At 43.1% G+C, this 23,953-nt stretch overlaps 1 protein-coding gene across 6 annotated transcripts in view; it reads right to left on the reverse strand.

The window, feature by feature from the left end:
* dpp6a (dipeptidyl-peptidase 6a) overlaps positions 1–23,953 on the reverse strand; it is a 1,472,261-nt gene that overhangs the window by 126,202 nt on the left and 1,322,106 nt on the right. For all 6 annotated transcript variants that reach the window (XM_043690726.1, XM_043690728.1, XM_043690729.1 and 3 more), the window contains exons 10-14: positions 22,163–22,260; positions 14,901–15,024; positions 13,277–13,315; positions 8,220–8,327; positions 5,623–5,714 (exon numbers count right to left, since the gene is read on the reverse strand). In XM_043690726.1, coding sequence (XP_043546661.1) covers positions 5,623–5,714; positions 8,220–8,327; positions 13,277–13,315; positions 14,901–15,024; positions 22,163–22,260 — 461 coding nt within the window. The remainder of the gene's footprint in view (positions 1–5,622; positions 5,715–8,219; positions 8,328–13,276; positions 13,316–14,900; positions 15,025–22,162; positions 22,261–23,953) is intronic.

Genomic DNA, 23,953 nt, shown 5'->3' on the forward strand with positions numbered 1-23,953 from the left:
AACTAGAGGGCTATAGGCCATTCAGCCCCTCAAACCTATTCCACCATCTGTAACCAAGCACCCATCTTTGCTCAGGATCTTCAGTTATCCAAAAACTCATTCAGATTTAAAATGGACAACTACCATTTGCTAAAGATGGCACCTCTGAACAACAAAATATTTCCTGACATCATTCCTGATAGGCCTGGCTCTAACATTTATCAGGGAATGGTCGTAGAATCCCTGGAAGTGTGAAAGCAGGTCATACAGCCTATAAAATCCACTGTGAACCTCTGAAGAGTATCTCCCCTACTGTATCCCTGCTTTTCCCATGGCCAATCCAGCTAGCTTGCACATTCCTGGGCAATTTAAGCACAGCCAATCTTTGGACTGTGGGAGGAAACTGGAGCACCTGGAGGGGACCCACACGGAGACAGGGAGAACATGCAAGCTCCACACAGCCCAAGGGTGGAATCAAACTGGGGTCCCTATCACTGTGTGGCAACAGTGGTAATCACTGAGCCACTGTGCTGCCCTTTGTCACTATGCCATCTACTCTGTTCTTCTTCAGATAATGCCACTGTGTCCCTTTGAAAGGGCAGCCAGGGCCTCTGACAAACATCTCCTGTGAACAATAGTGTCTCTGAAAATTCAGTGCTCCCTCACATTGACAAGCTCTGTGTACACACATTACATAGGTTCACGTTATGGGGCTCTGGACCAGGCTGGATTTAAACTAGACATGCTACAAATTGAAACAGGACCTGACTGTCCACAAGAGGGGGATGGATAGGGTAAATAGACAAGGTCTTTTCCCTGGGGTGGGGGAGTCCAAACCTGGAGGTATAGGTTTAAGGTGAGAGGGGAAATATTTCTAAGAGATCTAAGGGGAAACTTTTTCCACACAGAGGGTGGTGCATGTATGGGAGTGGTGGAGGCTGGTACAATTACAACATTTAAAATGCACCTGGATTGGTAAATGAAAGGAAGAGTTCAGAGGGATATGGGCCAAATGCTGGCAAATGGGACTAGATTTATTGAGGATTTCTGATCGGCATGGACGAGTTGGAGCGAAATGTCTATTTCTGTGCTGTACATCTCCATGACTCTAAGAGGTTGCCTTTGGATGATATGCATTCAGTAATGTCCTGAATGTCAACTTATACTGTCCCACTCTTGACAATGCTCTGGGAAACACTGCGCATTGCGGCAATAAGTCATTTTATCACTACCGCCTGCCTAACGTTCCAAGTAAAGAACAAAGTGAACAGACAGGTATAATTACAGAGATTAAATTATGCCTTTCATTTCATTGTCAGCTTCAGCATGGAGCTATAAAGGAGTCAGAAAGGAGACACTGAAATTTTAATGGTTTTCTTGCATGACAGAGTTGCACATATGTAGGTTAACTGAAACTAAGATTTATACGCTGCCGCTCAGGAGCAGTTCTACATGGGTTTGGTAACCTCCTGTGTTATCCAGACTTGCCAAGTGAAAGAACTACTGTGTAAAGAATTTGTAAACTTGAAAGGCAATCAATTCTGCTTCATCTAAATTGGCTTGTAGCTACACGGTCCAGATCCTCTATTCAGAATCTAATATTAATTCTAGCCTGTGGCCACTCAGTCCTTGCAAAGGATCTGCAGTACATACGTCAGTAAATAGAGGATAAGAATTGGATTATTAGAACCTCAGTTGAATGGAGGGGTAAATGTGTGCTATGTATACTGTGGGAACACAGTGATATATATCACAATATCCAGTGGAGACATTGTAAGAGTGGAGAAGGATGCTGTAGAGGGTACAGTAGGGAGGTGGTGTGGAGAGGAGCTCAACAAGGCTACACCATCGCAAGCCATTCATCATCCTGACTTGGTAATATGTCACCATTCCTTCACTGGCCTAGGGTCTTATCACTCACCTGTTAATCCAGTGATCCAGTGATCTGGGTTTGAATCTTGTTATGGCAGATGATGAAATTTAGATTCAATAAATGTCTCCAATTAAGAATCCACTAATGACCATGAATTGACATTGTTGATTGTGAGGAAAAACCCATCTGGGTAATTAATGCCCCTTTAGGCAAAACAAAAACTGCCATCCTTCCCTATATTGTGGCTACATTGTGACTCCAGACCTACAGCAATGTGGTTCTCTCTGAACTGCCCTCTGGACAATTAGGGATGAGCAATAAATGCTGGCCAGCTTATGACACACACATCTCCTGAATAAAATAAATTAAAATGAGTGATTGTAGCTGAGAGCAATGTAGTAAAGAGGTGTGTGGAGGATGCAGTAGGGAGCAGAAGTATATAAAGCACTGTCCAGAGCTGTGTGATATTTCATAAAGAGAGACAAGTCATGTTTTGGATGTTGAATCTCTTTAAGAGGATAACATAAACGTCAGAGACATTAACCTCTCTCTGTCTTAGAACCCCTACAGTGTGGAAATAGACCTTTTAGCCCAACAAGTCGACACCAACCCTCCAAAGAGTATCACACCCAGATCCAGTCCCCTACCCTATTACTCTGCATAATGCACCTAACCTGCACATCTCTGAAAACAATGAGCAATTTAGCATGGCCAATTCACCTAACCTGCTCATTTTTGGATTGTTGGAGGAAACCAGAGCACCCAGAGGAAGCCCACAGAGACACAGGATGAACATGCAAACTCCACACAGTCACCTAAGGCTGGGATTGAACCCAGGTCCCTAGGGCTGAGAGACAGCAGTGCTAACCACCGGGCCACAGGGCCAACATGTTGCCTTTGAGATAGCAACTCAATCATTGTAGATATAAAACATTTATTGCTTTCAAATCAGATTTCTGTCAGGTGTCCCCTTTCCTTCAATCTTTGTGAGGGCCACTTAGCTACTGAAGAAAATGTGATAAGGGAAATTATGCTGGGGAACCAAGACGTTACAGAGGAGTTGAATAAATTCTTTACCCCAGCCTTCACAGTAGAGAACATTAACAGCATTCTTAAAATACGAAATAGTCAAAGCACTAAATGGGATCTTAAAAAGTATGGATCGGGAAGCCAACCTGGAGTGAGATCAGTGGCAGAGTAATGTCAGAAACTATAGCAAGATGTGAGTACAGGGAAATATGGCTATTTGATGAGTTTGGTGAATACATCCTTCAATGTAAAGGTAAGGTTTTCAGGTTGTGTTTAGGTCTTCTGTGTTTTACATCTCTCATTACTGAAAAGTAGCTGGTTAAACATAGATTGAAGTGAGATCAGTGGCAGAGTAATGTCAGAAACTATAGCAAGATGTGAGTACAGGGAAATATGGCTATTTGATGAGTTTGACTGGTGAATACATCCTTCAATGTAAAGGTAAGGTTTTCAGGTTGTGTTTAGGTCTCCTGTGTTTTACATCTCTCATTACTGAAAAGTAGCTGGTTAAACATAGATTGATACAAGTGGTTATTTGTAATTAAAATAAAATATCATTACAATAAAATGTAAAGAGGAAGGATTCTTAAGTAATTAATTTGAGTTAAATGCAGCGATGGCAGGACAGGTAATGTGTTGCTGCTGCAACACGAGGAAGCTGCCGGACACCAATGCGATCTAGAACAAACACAACGTCAGTAAATGCAGCTCAAGGAAGTTCAGATCCAAATTCAGGAGCTGGAGTCTGAGCTGCTGACACTGCACCACACTGAAGAAGATAAAAGGTTCCTGGATAGTTTGCTCACACTCCTCAATCTATGTAATTCAAACTTGGGGTGTTTGAGAAGGGAGGGGAAGGTATGGCTGAAGGTGAGGTAAGGATAAGGAACCAGAGGGTTATAGTTGAGGAGCCTCAGCCCCTGCAATTGTCCATAGACAGTCACCCAAGGCTGGAACCAAACCTAGGTCCCTACACTGTGAGGCACTGTTCGACTGCTTCCCACCATTGGATGGCATGTTGGCACAGTGATACCAGTACAATGTTCTTGCAAGCTGTGTTAACAAGGGCATTGACTGCTGGGACAATGAGCAAACTAACCATGGTACCAAGTGGTGGATAGGAAATGGGGATGTAATTGTGGTAGGTGATGATATAACTATGGGATAGACACTGTTCTCCATAACTGTGAGTGACAGTCCCAAAGGCTGTGATCTGTGTCCAATGTCAGGAGTAAGGAAATATCCTTGAGGCTGGAGAAGAACTTAGAGTGATAGGAGAGGGAGCCAATTGTCGACATTACATTGACACTGACAGGACTAGAAAGGCGATTCTGCTGAAACATACTGAACAGTTAGGAGTTAAATTACACGGCTGAACATCCTAGGCTACAATCTCCAGATTACCACCTGATCCAAGGACAAACTGGCATAAGGTCAAGGAGTTAAATGCATAGCTCAAAGATTGGCGTGGGTGGAATGGGTTTCAACCGGTGGGGCAGTGGCTTCTGTGGAGGGGTTGAAGGGAGCTGATCTGATGGGATGGACTTCACTTGGACCTGGTGAACTGAACAATTAGTTCTGTGGAAAGTGGGCTTTAAACTATTTGAGGTGGAGAGGTAGCCTTTCAAAGAGGGAAATGTAGGCTTACAAAACAAGAGGATCCAGTAACATTATAGGGCAGTGATTTGGATAATGATAACCAGAGTGTGGCAGGAAAGGAACAATATCAGGGTAAAAGATCCCATAGGGATCAGTGACCATAATATTATAGAATTTAACATTCAGTTTGAGAGGCAGGAACTTGGGTCAACCAAAAAAGACAGTTATTATTCCTCAGGCTAAAGTGATCAAAGTGTTATGTGGCAAAAATGGGAACTTGGTGATGAGTAGGTGATCAGTCATGATCATATTGAATCAATTGACAGATAGGTTCTTGATTAGTCAGAGATCAAGTGTTATGGGGAGAAACAGGAGAATGGGCTTGAGAAACATATCAGCCATAATTGAATGGTGGAGCAGACCCGATGGGCTGAATGGCCTAATTCCACTCCTGTATTTTATGGTATTATGGAGGAACAGACTCAAAAGCCAGATGGCTTACTCCTGTTCCTATGTTTCTAAAGCTCTCACTTCTCAAGCAGCACAGATTGAGTAATTTAGTTCCAAGCATAATTTGAAATCTCTAGAAGCCAAGTAATTGCAAATAGGATAAAATGGGATATCAATTGCATGCCTGTTATATGTGGGTCTTGATATTCACAGAATCCTGACAGTGCAGGCTATTCAGAGGCTATTCAGCCTGCACTGACCCACCCAGGCCCACAACTTCACCCCAACCCTGTAACTTGCATGGGGCGTTTGCCATGGCTAACCCACCTAATTTGCTCATTCCTGGCCAATCCACCAGAACTGCACATCTTTGGACTGTGGGAGGAAACCAGAGCAGCTGGTGGAAACTTACACGGGCATGGGGAGAATGTGGAAACTCTGTACAGACAGTCACCCAAGGCTGGAACCAAACCTAGGTCCCTGGCACTGTGGGACAACAGTGCTAACCATTGTTCCACTGTGCCTCCCGCCATTGGGTGGCATATTGGCACAGTGGTACCACTACACATATTCAACTCCATTGACACCAATCAAAAACCATTCTCATATCAGCTGTTTAACACTTTTGCCATAAATTTTAAAAAGTGTCCCACATTATCTGTCATTTGTTTCAATAGTTTTTGGAGACTTACATCTTTTGATGCACTTCATCATATGACAAAATCTGTGTCACATCCCAGTTACCAGAGGTGATGGACTGTAAATTATCATTACTATTGTTAACCTGGAAGAGAAGAAGAGAGAATCATAACTACTGAACTGCCAGAATTGATAACACTTGGAAAGTATAGATTTTATTTAATCCCTCTTTAAAGACATATAATGGATGAACCCGAGTTGGCACCACTAGATTTTGCCACTAAAAGTACTAAATTGCTTTTGCCAGCAAAATCGAAGTGAATTTTGGATATTTTTACACCTCAGTCAGTCACAGCCAATCCTTCTGGGTTCATGGGATATCAGTGTCAGCAGCCAGGTCAGCATTTGTTGCCCCAGTCAAAATGGCTTGCTTGGCCATTTCAGAGGGGTCAATCACATTGTTGTGGGTCCAGATTGTATTAAATGAAGCAGATTCTTTCCCTGTTATTATTGAAAGCAGATGGCCTTTTCACAACTTTTAAAGGTCACTATTACTGAGACCAACTGTTAAGTGAAAATAACCCACACAGAAGAAATTAGTTGAAACACACTACAGCAGAGCCCCTTCAGTGAAGGAAAACATTTGTTAGTTTGATGAAATGTACCTAAAAATTGACCTAATATTGACTTTTTCTCAATGTATTTTTATAGCTAGCTTCTGGATAGCTTTAACAATTCTTGACTGAAATTAGAACATCACTTCCATCGTGGCAGTACCTGAGAGAGAGAGAAAGAGTTAAGGTTTCAGGTCTGTTAGAGATAACTCTTTTCTTCTCTCCACAGATGCTGCCATCCTGGCTTTTATTGGTAGAGGAATTGAGTTCGGGAGTCCTGAGGTCATGATGCAGTTGTATAAGACTCTGGTGCGGCTGCATCTGGAATATTGTGTGCAGTTTTGGTTGCCATACTATAGGAAGGATGTGGAGGCACTGGAACGGGTGCAGAGGAGGTTTACCAGGATGTTGCCTGGTATGGAAGGAAGATCGTATGAGGATAGACTGAGACACTTGGGGCTGTTTTCATTAGAGAAAAGAAGGTTTAGGGGTGACTTGATTGAGGTGTACAAGATGATTAGGGGGTTATATAGGGTTGACAGTGTGAACCTTTTCCCGTGTATGGAGTCGGGTATTACAAGGGGACATAGCTTGATATAGGACTGAAGTTAGGGGTAGGTTCTTCACTCAGTGAGTCATAAGTTCATGGAATGCCCTGCCAGTAGCAGTGGTGGACTCTCCCTCTTTATGGGCATTTAAGCGGGCATTGGATAGGTATATGGAGGATAGTGGGTTAGTATAGGTTAGGTGGGCTTGGATCGGCGCAACATCGAGGGCCAAAGGGCCTGTACTGCGCTGTATTCTTCTATGTTCTATGTTCTAACTGTGGATACCAGATAAATTAATTGAATTCTGCAGTGGGGCTTAAATACACATCCCAAAAGCATCAGCCACTGCATGACCAGTACAGTGATATTACAACTATGCCACCATCTCTCTTGTAATCTCTTTGCTTCTTCTGCTCCACTTCTTGCTTACGGAAGTAAATTCACCATGATAATATTGCAGAGATCATTTTCAATATTGCACTGTTTAAAGCATTCTGCAATATAAAGAACATGCTGTTTTAGCATCATCGCTATGGGACAATAATTATGCTGAAATAGAGTACAGCAGAAGTTTGTTTGAGGATGCTGGCTTGGCCAATCTCTTCCAACGGTCGATTTAACTGGGATTCTACTCAGTATTTCCCGACACTGACTCAAATAGAAGACTTGGGAAATGTTAGGACAGGGTTGTGGAAACACTGGGTGATCATTCTTGCTGTAAAGTCATGCTTCATTGAAATGTCTTTTAAATTAAAAAAAGTGTCTTTATTCTCTTATGAAATTCAAATGTTTGTGTGACACCAACAGAAGTCAAGGGGAGGCAACAGCCCAATGGCATTATCACTGGACTGTTAATCCAGCAACTGAGATAATAATCTGGGGTCCTGGGGTTGAATCCTACCATGACAGAGAGCGGAACTTGAATTCAATTAAAACATGTCTGGAATTAAGAGTCAAAAGTTAACCATAAATGCATTGTTGATTGACCCATCTGGTTCACTAATGTCCTTCAGGGAAAGAAACCTACCATCCTTATCTGGCCCACATGTAACTCCAGGCCCATAGCAATGTGGTTGACTCTTAACTGCCCTCTGGGCAATAAGAGATGGATAATAAACGCTGATCTAGCCAGCGACGCCCACATCCCGTGAATGAGTCGATAAATAAAAGCAGAAGTCAAGTGAATATGGATTTTCAAACTATATTCTAAGAAAAATCTTTGTAGCTGCAGAGAAATGTTATCTCTTTTATTTGACTTTCAATAATCTCTGTATGGTTATGTTTCCAGAATATTTGCAAGTCTGGAACGAACGTTTGGCAAATGTGCAAAACATTAACAAACATTAATGAATGTTCTACTAGTTGAAGAGTCAGAAATTGATTGAAATTAGACTCCAAGCTTTCAGTAGAAAATTGTTTTACCGAAAATCTGAATAACTGAACTACAACAAAACCCAGAAATCTAACTGATCCCTCTGAAATACTTACCTGAGCAGATGACATGGCAATGTGGTGGAACTTCCCTCGGCCTCCCTGTGGGAGTGGGCGGATGAAAAAAAACTTCTTTCCGTCTTTGGAAAATAAAGGAGCCTCGTTCTGAAATGGATAGAAATATGGTGCAGTGTAGAGCATAATGGACAGTAAAGTTACATCAGTCGGAAGAGCATTATTCCATTCAAAAGGACGACATTTACATTTGAAAGTAATGGGCAGGAGACCAGAACTTGAATGAAGATGATAAAATAAGTGGTAAGAACCATGCAGCTCTTAAGGGTAAATCTTGGCTCTGCGTGTCAGTGCAAACACTACTCCCCAGTCAGCAGCCCAGGTCACATCTTCCCTGATTTTTATTTCAATGGCTTCAGTCAAGAGAGATGCAAAGTGCTACAAATCAAACCCTTCAGTCCTGGAAACATCCTTGTAAATCTTTTCTGTACCCTCTCTCAAGTTTAACAAAGTCCTTCCTACAGCAGGCCAACTAGAACTGTGTACAGTACCCCAACAGTGGCCTCACCAACATCCTGTACAATCTCAATATGAGGTCTCAACTCCTTTACTCAATGGTCTGAGCAGTGAAGGCAAACGTGCTAAACACCTTCTTAACCACCTGTGATGCAAATTTCAAAAAACTATGTACTTGAATTCCTGGGTCTTTCTGTTCGACAACAATAACTTTAAAGGGATGCATCTTAAAATCCCATGAGACAGGATGCAAAGACACTGTTTGCAACAGTGAACATGCAAACAGTTTCCCAATTAATGTGTATTATCTTATCTTGCAAATAAAGCACCCATGTTGTTGTTTTTACATCCTTGTCATATCATTGGTACATTTACGTTGAATAGAACATTATAGTGATCATGTGACAACTCCCCCACTCACCTCCCACCCACCCCATGGCAAGGATGCGGAGAGGAGGAAATGAAATTGGGAAGCTCCTGGCATCTTAGACATGTTTCATTTTCTGGTTTGTTTATATTTTAGACCTTATGCAGCAAGGAAAGAAAGGCGACTTGTCAAATGAACCAATGTAATGGGGTTATCCTAACACCAGTAACCACTATTGGGTAATGCAAGGGCTTCAGACAATCTTCCATTTCTGAAGAAAACCCTGACCCTAACCTGATAGGGGGATAGTTCTTATGGCACAGTCATAGTGTCCCTACCTCTGATCCAGGTATGCCTCCGTTCAAGTTCCACTTACTCCAGAGATATCTCAAACATCCCTGAACAGGTCGATGAGAAATACCCAACCCAGCAACAGAACAGGCAACAGGCTGGTATGGCTTTGAAATTAACGTGGCACTTTGAAGAAATTTACTAGGGGAACAAATCTCACAACATTGACTTTGGTGCCCCAATAATACGAGAAGAAACAAGAAAGTGAAAGAACAAAGCTGCATTTTGTATCTATCTACTTATGCTCCTGTTCTCCACATGAATGCACACACATGTGCACATGTTCCTTTAACCCAAACTTGAACTGCTGTCCTACAGAACTTTAGCTGACATGGAGACCTTTATTCTGTTACATTCAACCATTCTATTGTACAAACACAGCTTCACTGCCACCATCAAATAAGAAATTCTAAAGAGCGAAGAAACACTTAACTGTTATTGACCTGACCACAGACCTTCAGGGCTTGAGGCATTACAAGGTGAGTTTCTGGCTTTGTTGATAATGCATCATGCTGTCAGAGCTACGGATTGCCTTCACCACTGAGCCCATTCTGTGGCAGGAAAACAAGCCCCTATTGCAGCCAAGGGAAAACGTCTGGATTGTACCTGTTCATCTTGTCAGCAGCAAAACATCTAACGTACTCAGGTCAGTGCTGTGGCTCAGTGGTTAGCATTACTGCCCCACAGCACCAGGGATCTGGGTTCAATTCCACTTTCTGGTGACTAGTTTTCTCCAATGGGGCAAAGATGTGCAGATTAGGTGGGTTGGCCATGTTAAATTGACAAGGAATTGCAGGGTCGCAGGGACAGGGTGGGCTGCTTTTTAGAGAGTCAGTGTGCACTTGGTGGCCAAATGGTCTGTTTCCAAGCTGTAGGGATTCTATGATTTTGAAAACTCAATTAATAACAGGCCAAGTTATACTGGTACCTAGTAATAATGCCAGCTATGGCTGAAAGTCTGAGTTGAATGCTTATTTCAGTCCTGGCAGACAACTTTTACAAAAAGAGTCTGGGGTTGTAAAGGTTTTTCATGATTACAAAGTCTTCAAATATTTTATTACCCTATTCAGTTTTATTACTTCAAATGTGTTAGATCCAAGTTTATTTCCTGACCAGACTTGACAAGATATGATGATTGGACAGAGAACTGAACAGGCCATTGAAGCATCCAACATTCAGTTTTGTCTCATAGGTCATGTCAAGTCAGCTTCTGTATTCATTGAATGCTTGGCACAATCAATCATTGTAGCTTGCTGTTTATTTACATTTCCTAGCTTCTGCATTGCTGTTTTCTTTCCGTGTCAATGGTCACCATGTCAGCCCATGGCCAAGCGTTCGAGGTAGTCACTCAAAGCTGCGGCTGAATGGGTTGGGGGCTTCTGATAGAGAGAAGGCTTTTCCGAGGGCACACTGTCCGTGGGAAGCCTCACCAATCAATACTGGAGGTGCACCTTTGTGAATAGCTCAGCCCATCTAATTGTGACAATATGTGACTGAACCATCTAGATCAGACTTCTTTTTATTCATGGGATGTGGTGCTGTTGACTACTCCAGCACTTAGTGCCCATTTCCATTTGCTGTCAAGAAGGTGGTGGTGGGCTGCTTTCTACAACCACTCACTCCAGTCCAGTTGGTATAGGGCACCTAAACTTCAAGGATTTTAACTCCGCGACAATGAAAGAATGGCAATACTGCTCCAGGTGAGCATGGTGCATGGAAAACCTGCAGCTGGTAAGGCTCCTGGGCATCTGCCACTCCTGTTCCTCTAGATGGCAGATGTCCTGGGTTTGGAACTTGCTGTCAAAAGAGCATGGATAAGTTACAAGTTACTGCAGTGTATCTTGTAGATGGTGCACAGTGCTTCCACTGCGTGAAGGCAGTGAATGTTGAAGGTGGCAGATGAGGTGCCAAACAAACTGCTTTGTCATGGATGGTACTGAACCTCTTGAGTATTTTTGCACCTCCACCCATTCAAGATAGTGGGGACACTCAATCATACCCCTGACCCCATCACGCTGGCAAAAGATCTCGTCCAGCAGTCCTTTGGCAGTGTCAGTGATATCACTCTCACCCCTGGGTGAGAAGGATGTGAATTGCAATTGAGGCTGTGACTCTGCCACAGTATTGAGGGAGCTCTGCACTGTATACACTGCTGTCTTTCTGATGAAGACAATCTAGTGACAGTGCAGGTATTGGATGGGATGTCATTACATCACCCTCCAGATGTTCCTATTCATTGGAAGAGGCTTCAAAAGTAGCCTGATGAAGGGCTTTTGCCCAAAACATCAATTTTCCTGCTCCTCGGATGCTGACTGACCTGCTGTGCTTTTCCAGCACCACTCTAATCTAGACTCTGATCTCCAGCATCTGCAGTCCTCACTTTCTCTTAGTTCAAAAGCAGCTGTTGAGTAACATGGCCAATATCAATGACCCATGCAGAGACATCCAACCCTTCTCATAGAGTCATACAGCATGGAAATAGACCCTTCGGTCTAACTAATCCACGCCCACCAAGTTTCCCAAAATAAATTAATCTCATTTGCCTGCACATGGCCCACATCCTTCTAAACCTTTCCTATTCATGTACTTGTCCAAATGTATGTGACGTGTTGTAAATGTATCTGCAGCTACCACTTTTTCTGCAGTTCATTCCGCAGAGAAACCATTCTCTGTGTGAATAAGTTGCCCCTTAGGTCCATTTTAAATCTTTCTCCTTTCACCTTAAAATTATGCCCCCTAGTCTTGAACTCCCCCACCTCGGGAAAAGATCTTTGCCATTCACCTTATCTATATGCCTCACGATTTTATAAACCTCTATCTGGTCAACCCTCAACACTCTAGTGAAAGAAGTCCCGCCTATCCAGCCTTTCCTTATAACTCAAACCCTCCGGTCCCAGCAACATCCTTGTCAATCTTTTCTTAACCCTCTTCAATCTAATAATATCCTTCCTATAGCAGGGTGGTCAGAACTGAGCACAGTACTTCAGATAAAGATCCTATGAAACCACTGTAAGGAGTGTTGTGGTGTCCATGTATCACATTACTGTCTCTACACTTTTTGATCAGATTAGATTACTTACAGTGTGGAAGCAGGCCCTTCGGCCCAACAAGTCCACACCGAACCGCCGAAGCACAATCCACCCAGACCCATTCCTCTACATTTACCCCTTCACCTAACATTATGGGCAATTTAGCATGGCCAATTCACCTGACCTGCACATTTTGGGACTGTGTGAGGAAACCGGAGCACCCAGAGGAAACCCACACAGACACGGGGAGAATGTGCAAATTCCACACAGAGAGTCGCCTGAGGTGGGAATTGAACCCGAGTCTCTGGCGCTGTGAGGTAGCAGTGCTAACCACTGCGCCACCGTGCCGCCCTATTGCAGTTCAAGAGCTTTTACAGTTTGGAATGCTAGCTATGTTGAACCATGACACTGCAATCTTGATAAGGGGTTTTGTGACATTTGTGAGAGAGGTGGTGAAGTGTATTATCTGGATTGTCAGCTGTAGCTCACTGAGTAACAGTCTCATGCTGGAGGCGGTGGGTTCAAGAGACTTTCAGAGACTTACTTGTAAAATCCTACATTCAGGGCAATACTGAGAGAGTGCTGCACTGTCAGAGGTACTGCACTTTGGACTGGGAGGATTAGGTCAGAGCGAGAAATCATGTTTGATGTGAGCGATTTTGGACTTCATCAGGTTATGGTCAGTCATTAGGAGAGCTTTCAATATGAGCTTCACTTCATCACAGTACCCCTGTTCAATAAATTGCAGCATCTCAGATGATTCTACAAGCTGGCGAGATAATAGAAGCAGAGGGAGAGAGAAAAGAATGCACCATTCCTGTTACTTTATCTCTTACCTGCCTGGAGAGCCAGCTTTCACTTTCATCCTCGTGTTTCTATAAGAGTAAATTGGTGTTTTTGTCAGTATAACCCATCAAACTAGCTCAGTACTTTTTCATAAGATTCACTCTACGGACCTGTGTTGACTCTTCAGTGCAGACCTGAAGGAGTGCTGCACTGTCAGATGTGCTGTCTCTTGGATGAGGCATTAACATGAGACCTCCCTCTGTTTCCTTGGCAATTATATAAGATGCCCTTGAAAACTTTTAGAAGAGGAGCAGGGGAGTTTTGTTTTGTCCCAACTTTCACCTGGCCACAAGATCCCAAGGTCACAGTTAGCTCTGCCTGGGAGTATCCTGTCCAGCCAAACCAGGTCAGATGATGGAATTAACCATCGCTTTGCAAAGGTTGGATCCAACAGGTTCACCCACAGGCTTTGGAGAAAGCATGGGATTTGTCCCAAAACCAAGAACGAAGTCTACCAGACCATGGTTCTCACATCACTCCTCTATGGTACATGAGGCAATCAGATGCTTTCCATCTTTCTGTGTTCTACCTGAAGCATCAAGTGGCTGAAAATATTTCTCATGCTGAATTCTAGCTGCACATCCAACATCAAAAGCTTAGAATTGCTCATTTGATGGGGCAGCCATAATGTTTGCACGCAGGGTTCCTGAATACCAAAGGGGTATTCCCATGAACCCACATCACAGGATGCCCCAAAAAACTTTGATATAACAGGACTCTCAGAGCCAGTAAGTTGGGTAAAAACAACCAGGGACAGAAATTGCTGTCATCAAGAGCTTCTTAGGAGAACAGAGTGAGCTCCTGACAGCTAATGCCCTTTCACCCACCCTCTACTGGCAATGCCAAGTACAGTCCTTGTGTCAGATTTATAAAATAGCTTAACATACGTATTAAACAACATTGACCTTGACAGAGAGCTATTAGTCTTGTTTGTGAATCCAACTAAGTGACCAAAGAATCTATCAACAATGGCGACTCTTAGAGAAAGGTGCTATGGAAATGTATTCTTCCTTCCTTTCTTTCAACCATTTAAACAACGTAGTAGCAGTCAGAATGTTCTGGAAAGACCCACTTGGTGGTTCACTCTGCCCCTTCCAATTGGAAAGATGGAAGGCCTCGAGTCAGTTTTCATTCATATCCCTCCTTCCCCCACTCTACCCAGAATTCAACTCAGGTTGCCCAGGACAACCCAGTCACTGGGTCACTTCTAACCTGAAGGCCACTTGACAAGTGAGTGTCAGTCAGCTATTTGGTCAGGTTGGGAATCTTAAGCAAGCTGGGTCTTACTTTTTTCAATGATCACATTCGGGTCAATACATCAGCACTAGAATGGACAGAAATCTGTGGTGGGAAACAGATTCTAGATCCTTCTTTAGGCCAGGGCATCGAAGCCCCTGTGGGTGACCCACCCTGACAACAGCTAACACAGCACAGACCAGCATTGAACTTGGGATCTTTCTCTTTCATGGAGGTGTGAGCCTGAACCCCACAGGCCAGGAGGGCAGCTGTGGCCTTGCGCTTCCATTTCCTGCTCCTCATTGGCCAGAAGCCTTGTTGATAGTCATCTTCATTTCCTGGTGAGATTGGATTACTGCTTACTAGTTGTGCCCATACCTTAGTGCAAATGCCAGTCGTGGCCTCACATAAAGTGAGAATAGAAACATTCTGGGCTCTGTTCAGCCAGTTCACTGCGAGCTTAGTGCTGCTTGCCCATGTCACCATGGTAATATAGTATTCCCTGAAAAGAGAAAGGAAGAAACAAAAAAATACATATGCAGTCAAGTCATTGATGAGAAATATACTCCCCTGGAACCCCCTTAACTCTGACACTAACATTTACTTCACAAAGTCAAAGAGTTTGGTGATGGACCCCATAAAAGACAAGAGCTCATAGTATTAGGGATAATGTATACGTAAGGACTGAGGATTGGTTATCAGACAGGAGATAGAGAGTTAGGATTAATGGATCTTTCTCAGGTTGGAAAGACATAACTTGTGCAGTTCTGCAAGCTACAGTCCTAGGATCTCAACTATTTATTTTTTACATCAATGTTTTTGAGATGGAGACAGTTTAGTGCATCCACATACAAAAATAGGTGAGAGGGCAAGTTGTGATGAAGGAATCTTCAAGGTATGCAGATAGGTTGAGTGAGTGGGCAAAAATTGGCATACCGAGTTTAATGAAGGAAAGTGTAAGATCACGTGTATCGGCAGGAACAACCATAAGGCAGAGTATAATTTGAACGGAGAGAGAGAGAGAGAGAGAGACTCAAAAAACGTGCAGCAAACAGAGAGCTGGATATTCTTGTGCATGAAAACTAGAAGAATGAAATAATGAATGATTTTATTGTCATGTGTGTTTTACAGAGAGCAAAACAGTAAATTACAGTGAAAAGGTTTCAAATGCTGTCTCAATGCCACACCATTTGGAAGAGTTTAAGAATAAGATGAAGATAAGGAGACATAGCTGAAACAGAGTCTACCCATTCTGAGCCAGCTCATCATCCTTCCTCCAATGCCTTGCCGCTGAACCCAACCAACATCGAAGTCGCCACTCTCTCGGGCGCCAACTTTCACTGCTGGGCCAATTCTCCTCCGGCACCGCCTTGCCACCGCCTGTGCCATTCTTGCCAATGTCAGGGTCGCACCTCTCACCACTGGGCCCACCTCGATGTTGTTGTGATGGCCTTCCATCATCACTTCACCACCACCAGTTTTGGACCCACCCCATGACAAAGTCATCAATTTGCCATCTTATGCCGCTGGGCCTACCTCGCCAATGACGCCTCCACCAATGTAGCAGCTGCAGATTCAATGCCAGGTCTTGGGGTTTTCCCACAGAAAGTAAGTAGGGGCTCACTCAAGTCTATGCTGGCATTCCTCGCCCCCGCTGACACTGTCTGAGCTTAGACCAAGAAGAAAGTAAAGGAAAATAAGCACGTAAAGAAAGGAAGAAAAAGAAAAGTGGTTGGAGCAGATGAGCCCTGACATGGGAGAACTACACCACCATCATCTTGATGTTGCATAACAGTGACTGAATAGTAACCTAAATGGTTAATGTATGAGTGCAGTAAGTAGTTAAAGAGCAATTGAATTTTTGGCCTTTATTGCTAGTGGGTCGGCGTTTAAAAATAGGGACAAACGTACACAGTGTTGGTGAGGTTGCACCTGAAATGCTGGAACACAAACAGAAGTTGCTGGAGAAACACAACAGGTCTGGAAGCATCTGTGGAGAGAAGGAAGGGTTAAATTTCAAGTCAAGTGACCCTTCTTCATAAATATTGTGGAGTACCATGCACAACTTATATTCCTAAATTTAAGAATTGATTTACTTATATTGGAGGCAGTTCAAAAGAGTCAGTTGATTCCAGTGTTGAAGGAGTTGGCTTATCAAGAACTGCAATAACAGGGTAGGCCTTTATTCATTAGAGTTCAGAAGAACAAGGGACGATGTCATTGAAACATACAAGGCTCTGACAGAGCTTGATAGGGGGAATGTTGAGAAGGTATTTCCACCAGTGAGTGAACCTTAAAACTATGGTGCAAAGGAATTATTTCTCTCAGAGAGTAGTAAGTGTCTGGAATTCTCTACCCCACAGAGTTATGGAGCCTCAATCACTGGATGTGTTTAAGGAAGAGGTCAATAGACTATTGAAATATCACAGAGTTCAGGGCAATGAGTGATGTCTTTAGAGAGGAGCTGAGGCTTGGGGCTGAATCCACAGTGGTATTACTGAATGGAAGGGCAGGCTTGAGGGGCCGAATGGTTGATTACTGCTCCTGTTTCTTACATTATTGTGTTCAAATGCCCTGAACATCTCAGCCATCCATGCTCTTACTGCAGCTAAAACCATGCATAAACTGGAAAGGGATGGCGCTGCGGTGGTTAAATTATTGGATCAGTAATCCAAAGACCAAGCTATTACGCTGGAGAACTTTGGTGCCAATCCTACCACAGAAGCTGGCAAAATTTCAAGCCAACTAATTGATCTGGAATTGAAAGCTGGTCTCTGTAATGGTGACCTTAAACTGCTCTTGGCAAGACGGACTGCATCCCCCTCCGGGGTCCTTGATCACAAGGAAGACCCAGAACTGCCCGGGAAAGTGCCTGTTTGACACTTACAGTGTCAAATCCTCTAAGGGAGACACTGTGAGCCTCTCATTTGCTCTCCAGCTGACAGGTGGGCCCCCCTGTTGCGGACAGTAAATGCAGTCTCAACATTTGAGCACTTAATCTAGACTGACACAGTAGAGGCGAATGGATCTCAAAAACAGTTGTGCTGTTTTCCTTGTGGTGAGGAATTAATTGAAGCTTTGGTTCTCTGTTCAGGTGACATTGGACCCCCCCAGTGATATTTGAAGAGGAAGAATGAGGTCTCTCAGTACATCAGTCCATATTTATCATCAACCAACCACAACCAAAACAAAACAGACTGAATGACTAAACAAAAAAGAATTGAAAAAATAAAGCATAAAGGAAAATACAGCTCAAACCAACACATCACCGTGATCCCTGGCTAACATCTCTGTCTCAGGCTTGCTACAGTGCTCCAGTGAAGCCCCAGTGCAAGCTGGAAGAACAACTCCTTATTTTCCGCATGTGGACTCTACAGCTTTCTGGACCCAATATCGCGTTCAATAATTTTAAGGCTTGAGGCACCTTCTCCCATCTCCTTCCTTCAACGCGACACACCAGGCCTTGTTATCACATGGCCTGCTATGACATGCTACCCATTGTTAGCCACTAATAGCCGGACATACCAGGACAACTCTCTACATTGTCAGGTGGATTGTCAGTGTTGTAGCTGGACTGGAACAGTCTCTCTCAGGACAAGGCAAGTTCTGGAGCATAAATCTTCAGTATTATGGCTGGAATATTTCTGGAGCCAGTTTTCAAAATAGTTATAAGAATCATGGACCTTCCTAACAATATCCTCCCGACATCACCCACACAATTTGATATTCAGTGAATCACTTTAAAAAGACCCTTCAGGAAAACAGCCAATGAGAAATAAATAGGGGAGTGTGTTGACAGGGTTAAATGGAGTATAGTAGGAGTTACAATGTGCTGTAGAAATATTGAAAATATCTATCTGTAAGGTCACAGAGACAGAAAATGAGATGAATAGTCATTCAATCTGAAACAAAATTGCTGGGAACACTCAGTGGGTTGGGTACCATGGAGAGAGGTAGCAAAGTTAAGGTTTTGTATCCAGTGACCCTTCTTCAGAACTCAATTCTTCATTTAAAAACTGGAAGAGCTGCGGATGCTGGGGATCAGAAACAAAAACAGAAATTGCTGGAAAAGCTCAGCAGGCCTGGCAGCATCTGTGGTGAGAAATCAGAGTTAACATTTCGGGTCCAGTGACCCTTCTTCAGAACTGATAGTCATGAGGAATAAAGTTTTTAATGCAGAAGATAAGGTGTGGGGAGGAGGTAGTAAACGTTTTCTACAGGGGAGGTCGTGCCTCATTAACTTGATCAAGCATTTTGGGGAGGTGATACAAATGGTCGATGAGGGAAAAGCAGCTGATGTTGTCCACATGAACTTCAGTAAAGCCTTTGACAAGGTCCCTCACGGCAGACTGGTACAAAAGGTGAAGTCACATTGTGTCAGGGTGAGCTGGTAAGATGGATACAGAACTGGCTTAGTAATAGGAGACAGAGGGTAGCAGTAGAACGAATGGAATGGAGGGTTGTGACTAGTGGTGTTCCACAGGAATCAGTGCTGGGATCTCTGCTGTTTGTGATCTACATAAATGATTTGGAGGAAAACATAGCTGGTCTAATTAGTAAGTTTGCAGACAATACAAAGATTGGTGGAGTTGCAGATAGTGAGGAAGATTGTCAGAGAATACAACAGAATATAGATCGGTTGGAGGCATGGGTAGAAGAATGGCAGATGGAGTTTAATCCGGACAAATGTGAGGTGATGCATTTTGGAAGGTCATGTACAGAAATTGTACAGTGAGTAGCAGAACCTTTTGGAGTATTCATATGCAGAAGGATCTGGGTATACAGGTCTACAGATCACTGAAGGTGACAGTGCAGGTAGTTAAGGTGGTAAAAAAAGGCCTATGGCATGCTTTCCTTCATTGGAAGGGGCATTGAGTATAACGATAGACAAGTTATGCTGTACCTTCATAGAACTTTAGTTCGGCCACACTTGGAATATTGCGTACAGTTCTGGTCACCACACTACCAGAAGGATGTAGATCTTTGGAGAGGGTACAGAAAAGGTTTACCAGGATGTTGCCTGGTAGAGGGTATTTTACCTGTGAAGAAAGGTTGGATAGACTGGGTTTGTTTTCATGGAATACAGGAAGTTGAGGGGTGACCTGGTAAAAGTTTATAAGATTGTGAATGGCATGGATAGAGTGGAATGTATGAGACCTTTTCACAGGGTGGAGGGGTCAATTACTAGGTGACATTAGGGTTCAAGGCGCGAAGGGGTAGCTTAAAAGAGTGTGTGAGGCAAGTTTTTCACACAAAGAGTGGTGAGTGCTTGGAACATGTTGCTAGAGGAGGTGGTGGAAGCAGACACAATAGCAGCATTCAAGAAGCACCTGGAATTTAGTAAGGAAGAGCAAAATGTATCAGTCCAAGCTTGGAGGGCTGAATGGCCTGTTCCTGCATTGTACTGTTCTTTATTATTTGTTCTTTGATTGGTGGAAATCTAGCTCAAAAAGACAAAAGAATTGTTGGATAAACAAAGGAGTGGATAATAATCAGCCTGACAGAATGAATAGTTATAAATGGGCTGTACATGAAAAGCAGGACAAATTTAACCTGGTCAATGACTACCCCATCAGTCAACGTTCAATCAGTGATGAAAGGTGTCATCAACAATGTTATCAACCAGCACTTGCTGAGTATCAATCTGCTTACTTATACTTGATTAGGGATCTGCCAGGGCCATTCTGCTCCTGACCTCATTACAACCTTGTTCAAACTTGGACAAAGCAGCTGGATTCCAGAGGTGAGATGAAAATAACTGCCCCTGACATCAAGTACAGCATCAAAGAGCCCGAACAAGCCTGGAGTCAATGGGAGTCAAGGAAAACTCTCTGCTGGTCAGAGTCATACCTAAACACAGGAAGATGATGGTGGTTGATGGAGGTCAGTCATGTCAGCGCCAGGACATCTCTGCAGGAGTTCCTCAGGGTGGTGTCTTGTGCCCAACTATCTTCAGATGCTTCATCAACGACCTTCTCTCCATCATAAGGTCAGAAGCAGTGATGTTTTCTGGTGATTGCACAATGTTCAGCAGTGGTCGCAGCTTCTCATATTGAAGCAGTGCATACCCAAACGTAGCAAGACTGCAGCAACTCAAGAAGTTAGCTCTTCCTCACCTTCTCATAGGTAGGTCAACATGGATAATAAATGCTGGCTCTGCCAACCATGTCCATAATCCCATGAATGAATAAACATTTTGAGGCTTTATATTTGGTGTTTGCGCTACTTGGATGAATTTACAGCTTTAACCCTTTTCTTTGGAGGTTGTGGTGAGGGGTTCCCAACCCTGTTTGGACATTTTCCCAGAGGAGCTTTCATGTGCTCCTGCTTTCAGTTGCCCTGCCCCTCCCACCCCATTGGTCATTCAACATATTGGTATGCATGGTGCCAATTGTGACTATTAGCCAATCAGCCTCCCCTCTGATGTCTCACATCTCACATGGCTCTTTATCAAAAATTTCCAAAACAAAATGAAACTATTTCAATGCTGACATAATTTGCAAAATTTGCATTAAATAAAAGCATGAGACTTTGGAGCAAATTTCATGAGGACTCGGGTGCATTAAAAACCCTTGAGAACAGGACATTTTGTCCTGCATGTGGTGCAAGAAAGGCAAAAACCTTTTCAAGAAGTAAATAGTATGACCTGCTGATGAGGAAGAATCTGTCCTTCCAGAAATCTAATTCCAATTTGTTGTTCATCAAATGCACAGAACAATTTAATAATTATACAGAAGCACAACAAGCATTGCTATATAACTAATCATTTGGTAGTCCAGCAAATGACTAGTGCTGAAAAGAGGCACATTTTGTTGAAGATTTTCATCTCGTGCTAATCAGGATACTTCACAAGAAATGCCAAAGTGAAAGGAAAACAACATTTATGCTGCATGAGAGGGAAGTGCTGATTGGTTGGCAAGTGAAGTTTGATTGGTAGAGAATGCACCGGTTAATGATGACTGGCAGTTAACTACCAAGCCTTTTAACTTTTCAAACCAGGCAAGTTGACTTTTGATTGGTCAAGACATTTCCTTCAGAAATGAACAATAAAATGGCTGGCACTTATTTTGTCAAGTTGAAATAGACAGAATTAGTATGTATGCTCCTTCTATCTGTAAAGTACAAGGCCCTGAATATTAACACATATAACCTTTCCACTGGTAGGTCTAGAACCAGAAGACACAGACTCAGAATATGGGGTAGGCTATTTAGAGGGTGCTGAATCTTTGGAATTCTGCACACCAGAAGACTGAACTATTGACAATTTTCAAGTCAAATCAATAGATTACTAGATGCAATTGATATTAAAGGATATGGGCTAATGGATAAAAATGGCAAAGTGGTTGATGATTAGCCATAATCAATTTAAAAGATGGAGCAGGCTCATAGGATGAATGGATTGCCTTTTCTCTTATTCCTTAAGTTCCTATTTAAAACTCGGGCCCAAATGTCTGTGAACCTAAACCTGACTCAAACACAAGAGTGCTCCTACAGTTACCCTGAATCTAACACTTCCTTTACCTTAGGCTTCATCCCGATATGTCGTGTCAGAATTTGAAATTTGAGGAAGTTCTTTTTCAAACACAGTAAATGAAAACTGATGCATGCTGTAAGAAAAGAAGTAGTTGAGAGAGTTTTACTTCATTCTGGTGTCTTCGGGAGGGATCATCTCGCGAGTATGAGTTGGTCCATTCAAGTTCACCACAAATAGTGAGATTGTCGGATTTTCTTGGCCAGCCTGCAGTTAAATAGTAAAGGATGGGTAAGCATTACAATGAAGATGATGAACTTTGACAGTTTCAGTCAGATGTGTCTAAACCAAAACTTATTTAATTCTTCACCTCAGTTGAATGCAGGTGTTAAACAGCAGCTTTTTAAAAATATTTGTTCATGGAATGTGGACATCACTGTCAGCAGTTATTGTCCAAAAGAATCAGCCACATTGCTGTGGCTGGAGTCACATGTAGGTCAGATAAGGGAAAGATGGCAGATTCCTTTCCTGAAAGGACATTAGTCCAGATAGATATTTTTAAAAACAAAATTAACAACAGCAAGAAAGAACCAAGAGTTTGATGCTGGAAAAGCGCAGTCAGGAAGCATCCAAGGAGCAGGGAAATCCTAATGAAGGACTTTTGCCCGAAACGTCGATTTTCCTGCTCCTTGGATGCTGCCTGACTGGTTGTGCTTTTCCAGCACCACACTCTTGACTCTAATCTGCTGCATCTGCAGTCCTCGCTTTTGCCGAACAGCAAGAATGAGGCTACATGGAACATAGAAAAGTACAGCACAGAACAGGCCCTTAGGTCCATGATGTTGTGCCGAGGATTATTCTGAATGTAAAATATAATAACTTAATCTATGCACCCCTCAATTCACTGCTATCCATGTGTATGTCCAGAAGTTGCTTAAATGTCCCTAATGATTCTGCTTCCACCACCACAGCTGGCAATGCATTCCATGCATTTACAACTCTCTGTGGAAAGAACATATCTCTGACATCTCCTCTATACCTTTCTCCTAATATCTTCAAACTATGACCCCTCATACCAGTCAATCCTGCCGTGGGGAAAAGTCTCTGGCTATTGACTCTATCTATTCCTCATCATCGTGCATAGCTCAATCAGGTCTCCTCTCTTCCGCCTTCTCTCCAGAGAGAAAAGTCAGAGCTTATTCAACCTTTCTTCATAAGGCAAGCCCTCCAGTCCAGGCAGCATCCTGGTAAACCTTCTTTGCACCCTCTCCAAAGCCTCTGTATCTTTCCTATTGTAGGGCGACCAGAACTGGACACAATATTCCAAGCGTGGTCTCACCAGGAACTTGTAGAGCTGCAGCAAAACTTCACGGCTGTTAAACTCGATCGCCCATTAATGAAAGCCAAAACACCAGATGCTTTCTTAACAACACTATCCACTTGGGTGGCAACTTTGAGGGATCTGTGTACTTGCACACCCAGATCGCTCTGTTCCTCCACACTGCCAAGAATCCTGTCTTTAATCCTATATTCAGCATTCGAGTTCGACCTTTCAAAATGCATCACTTCACATTTATCCAGGTTGAACTCCATCTGCCACTTCTCAGCCCAGTTCTGCATCCTGTCAATGTCACACTGCAGCCTGCAATAGCCCTTGATACTATCAATGGCACCTCTAAACTTTGTGTCATCTGCAAATTTACTAACCAACCCCTCAACCTCCTCATCCAAGTCATTTATAAAAACTACAAAAAGCAGAGGCCCATGAATAGAGCCCTGCGGGACCCCACTCAACACTGACCTCCAGGCAGAATACTTTCCATCTACAACCACTCTCTGCCTTCTGTCAGCCAGCCAATTCTGAACCCAGATAGCCAAATCTCCCTGTATCCCATACTTCCTGCTTTTATAAATGAGCCTACCATGGGAAACCTTATCAAATGCCTTGCTGAAGGCTAGT

The sequence above is a fragment of the Chiloscyllium plagiosum genome, chromosome 5, assembly GCF_004010195.1.
Source record: "Chiloscyllium plagiosum isolate BGI_BamShark_2017 chromosome 5, ASM401019v2, whole genome shotgun sequence".
In the NCBI taxonomy this organism is placed as follows: Eukaryota; Metazoa; Chordata; class Chondrichthyes; order Orectolobiformes; family Hemiscylliidae; genus Chiloscyllium; species Chiloscyllium plagiosum.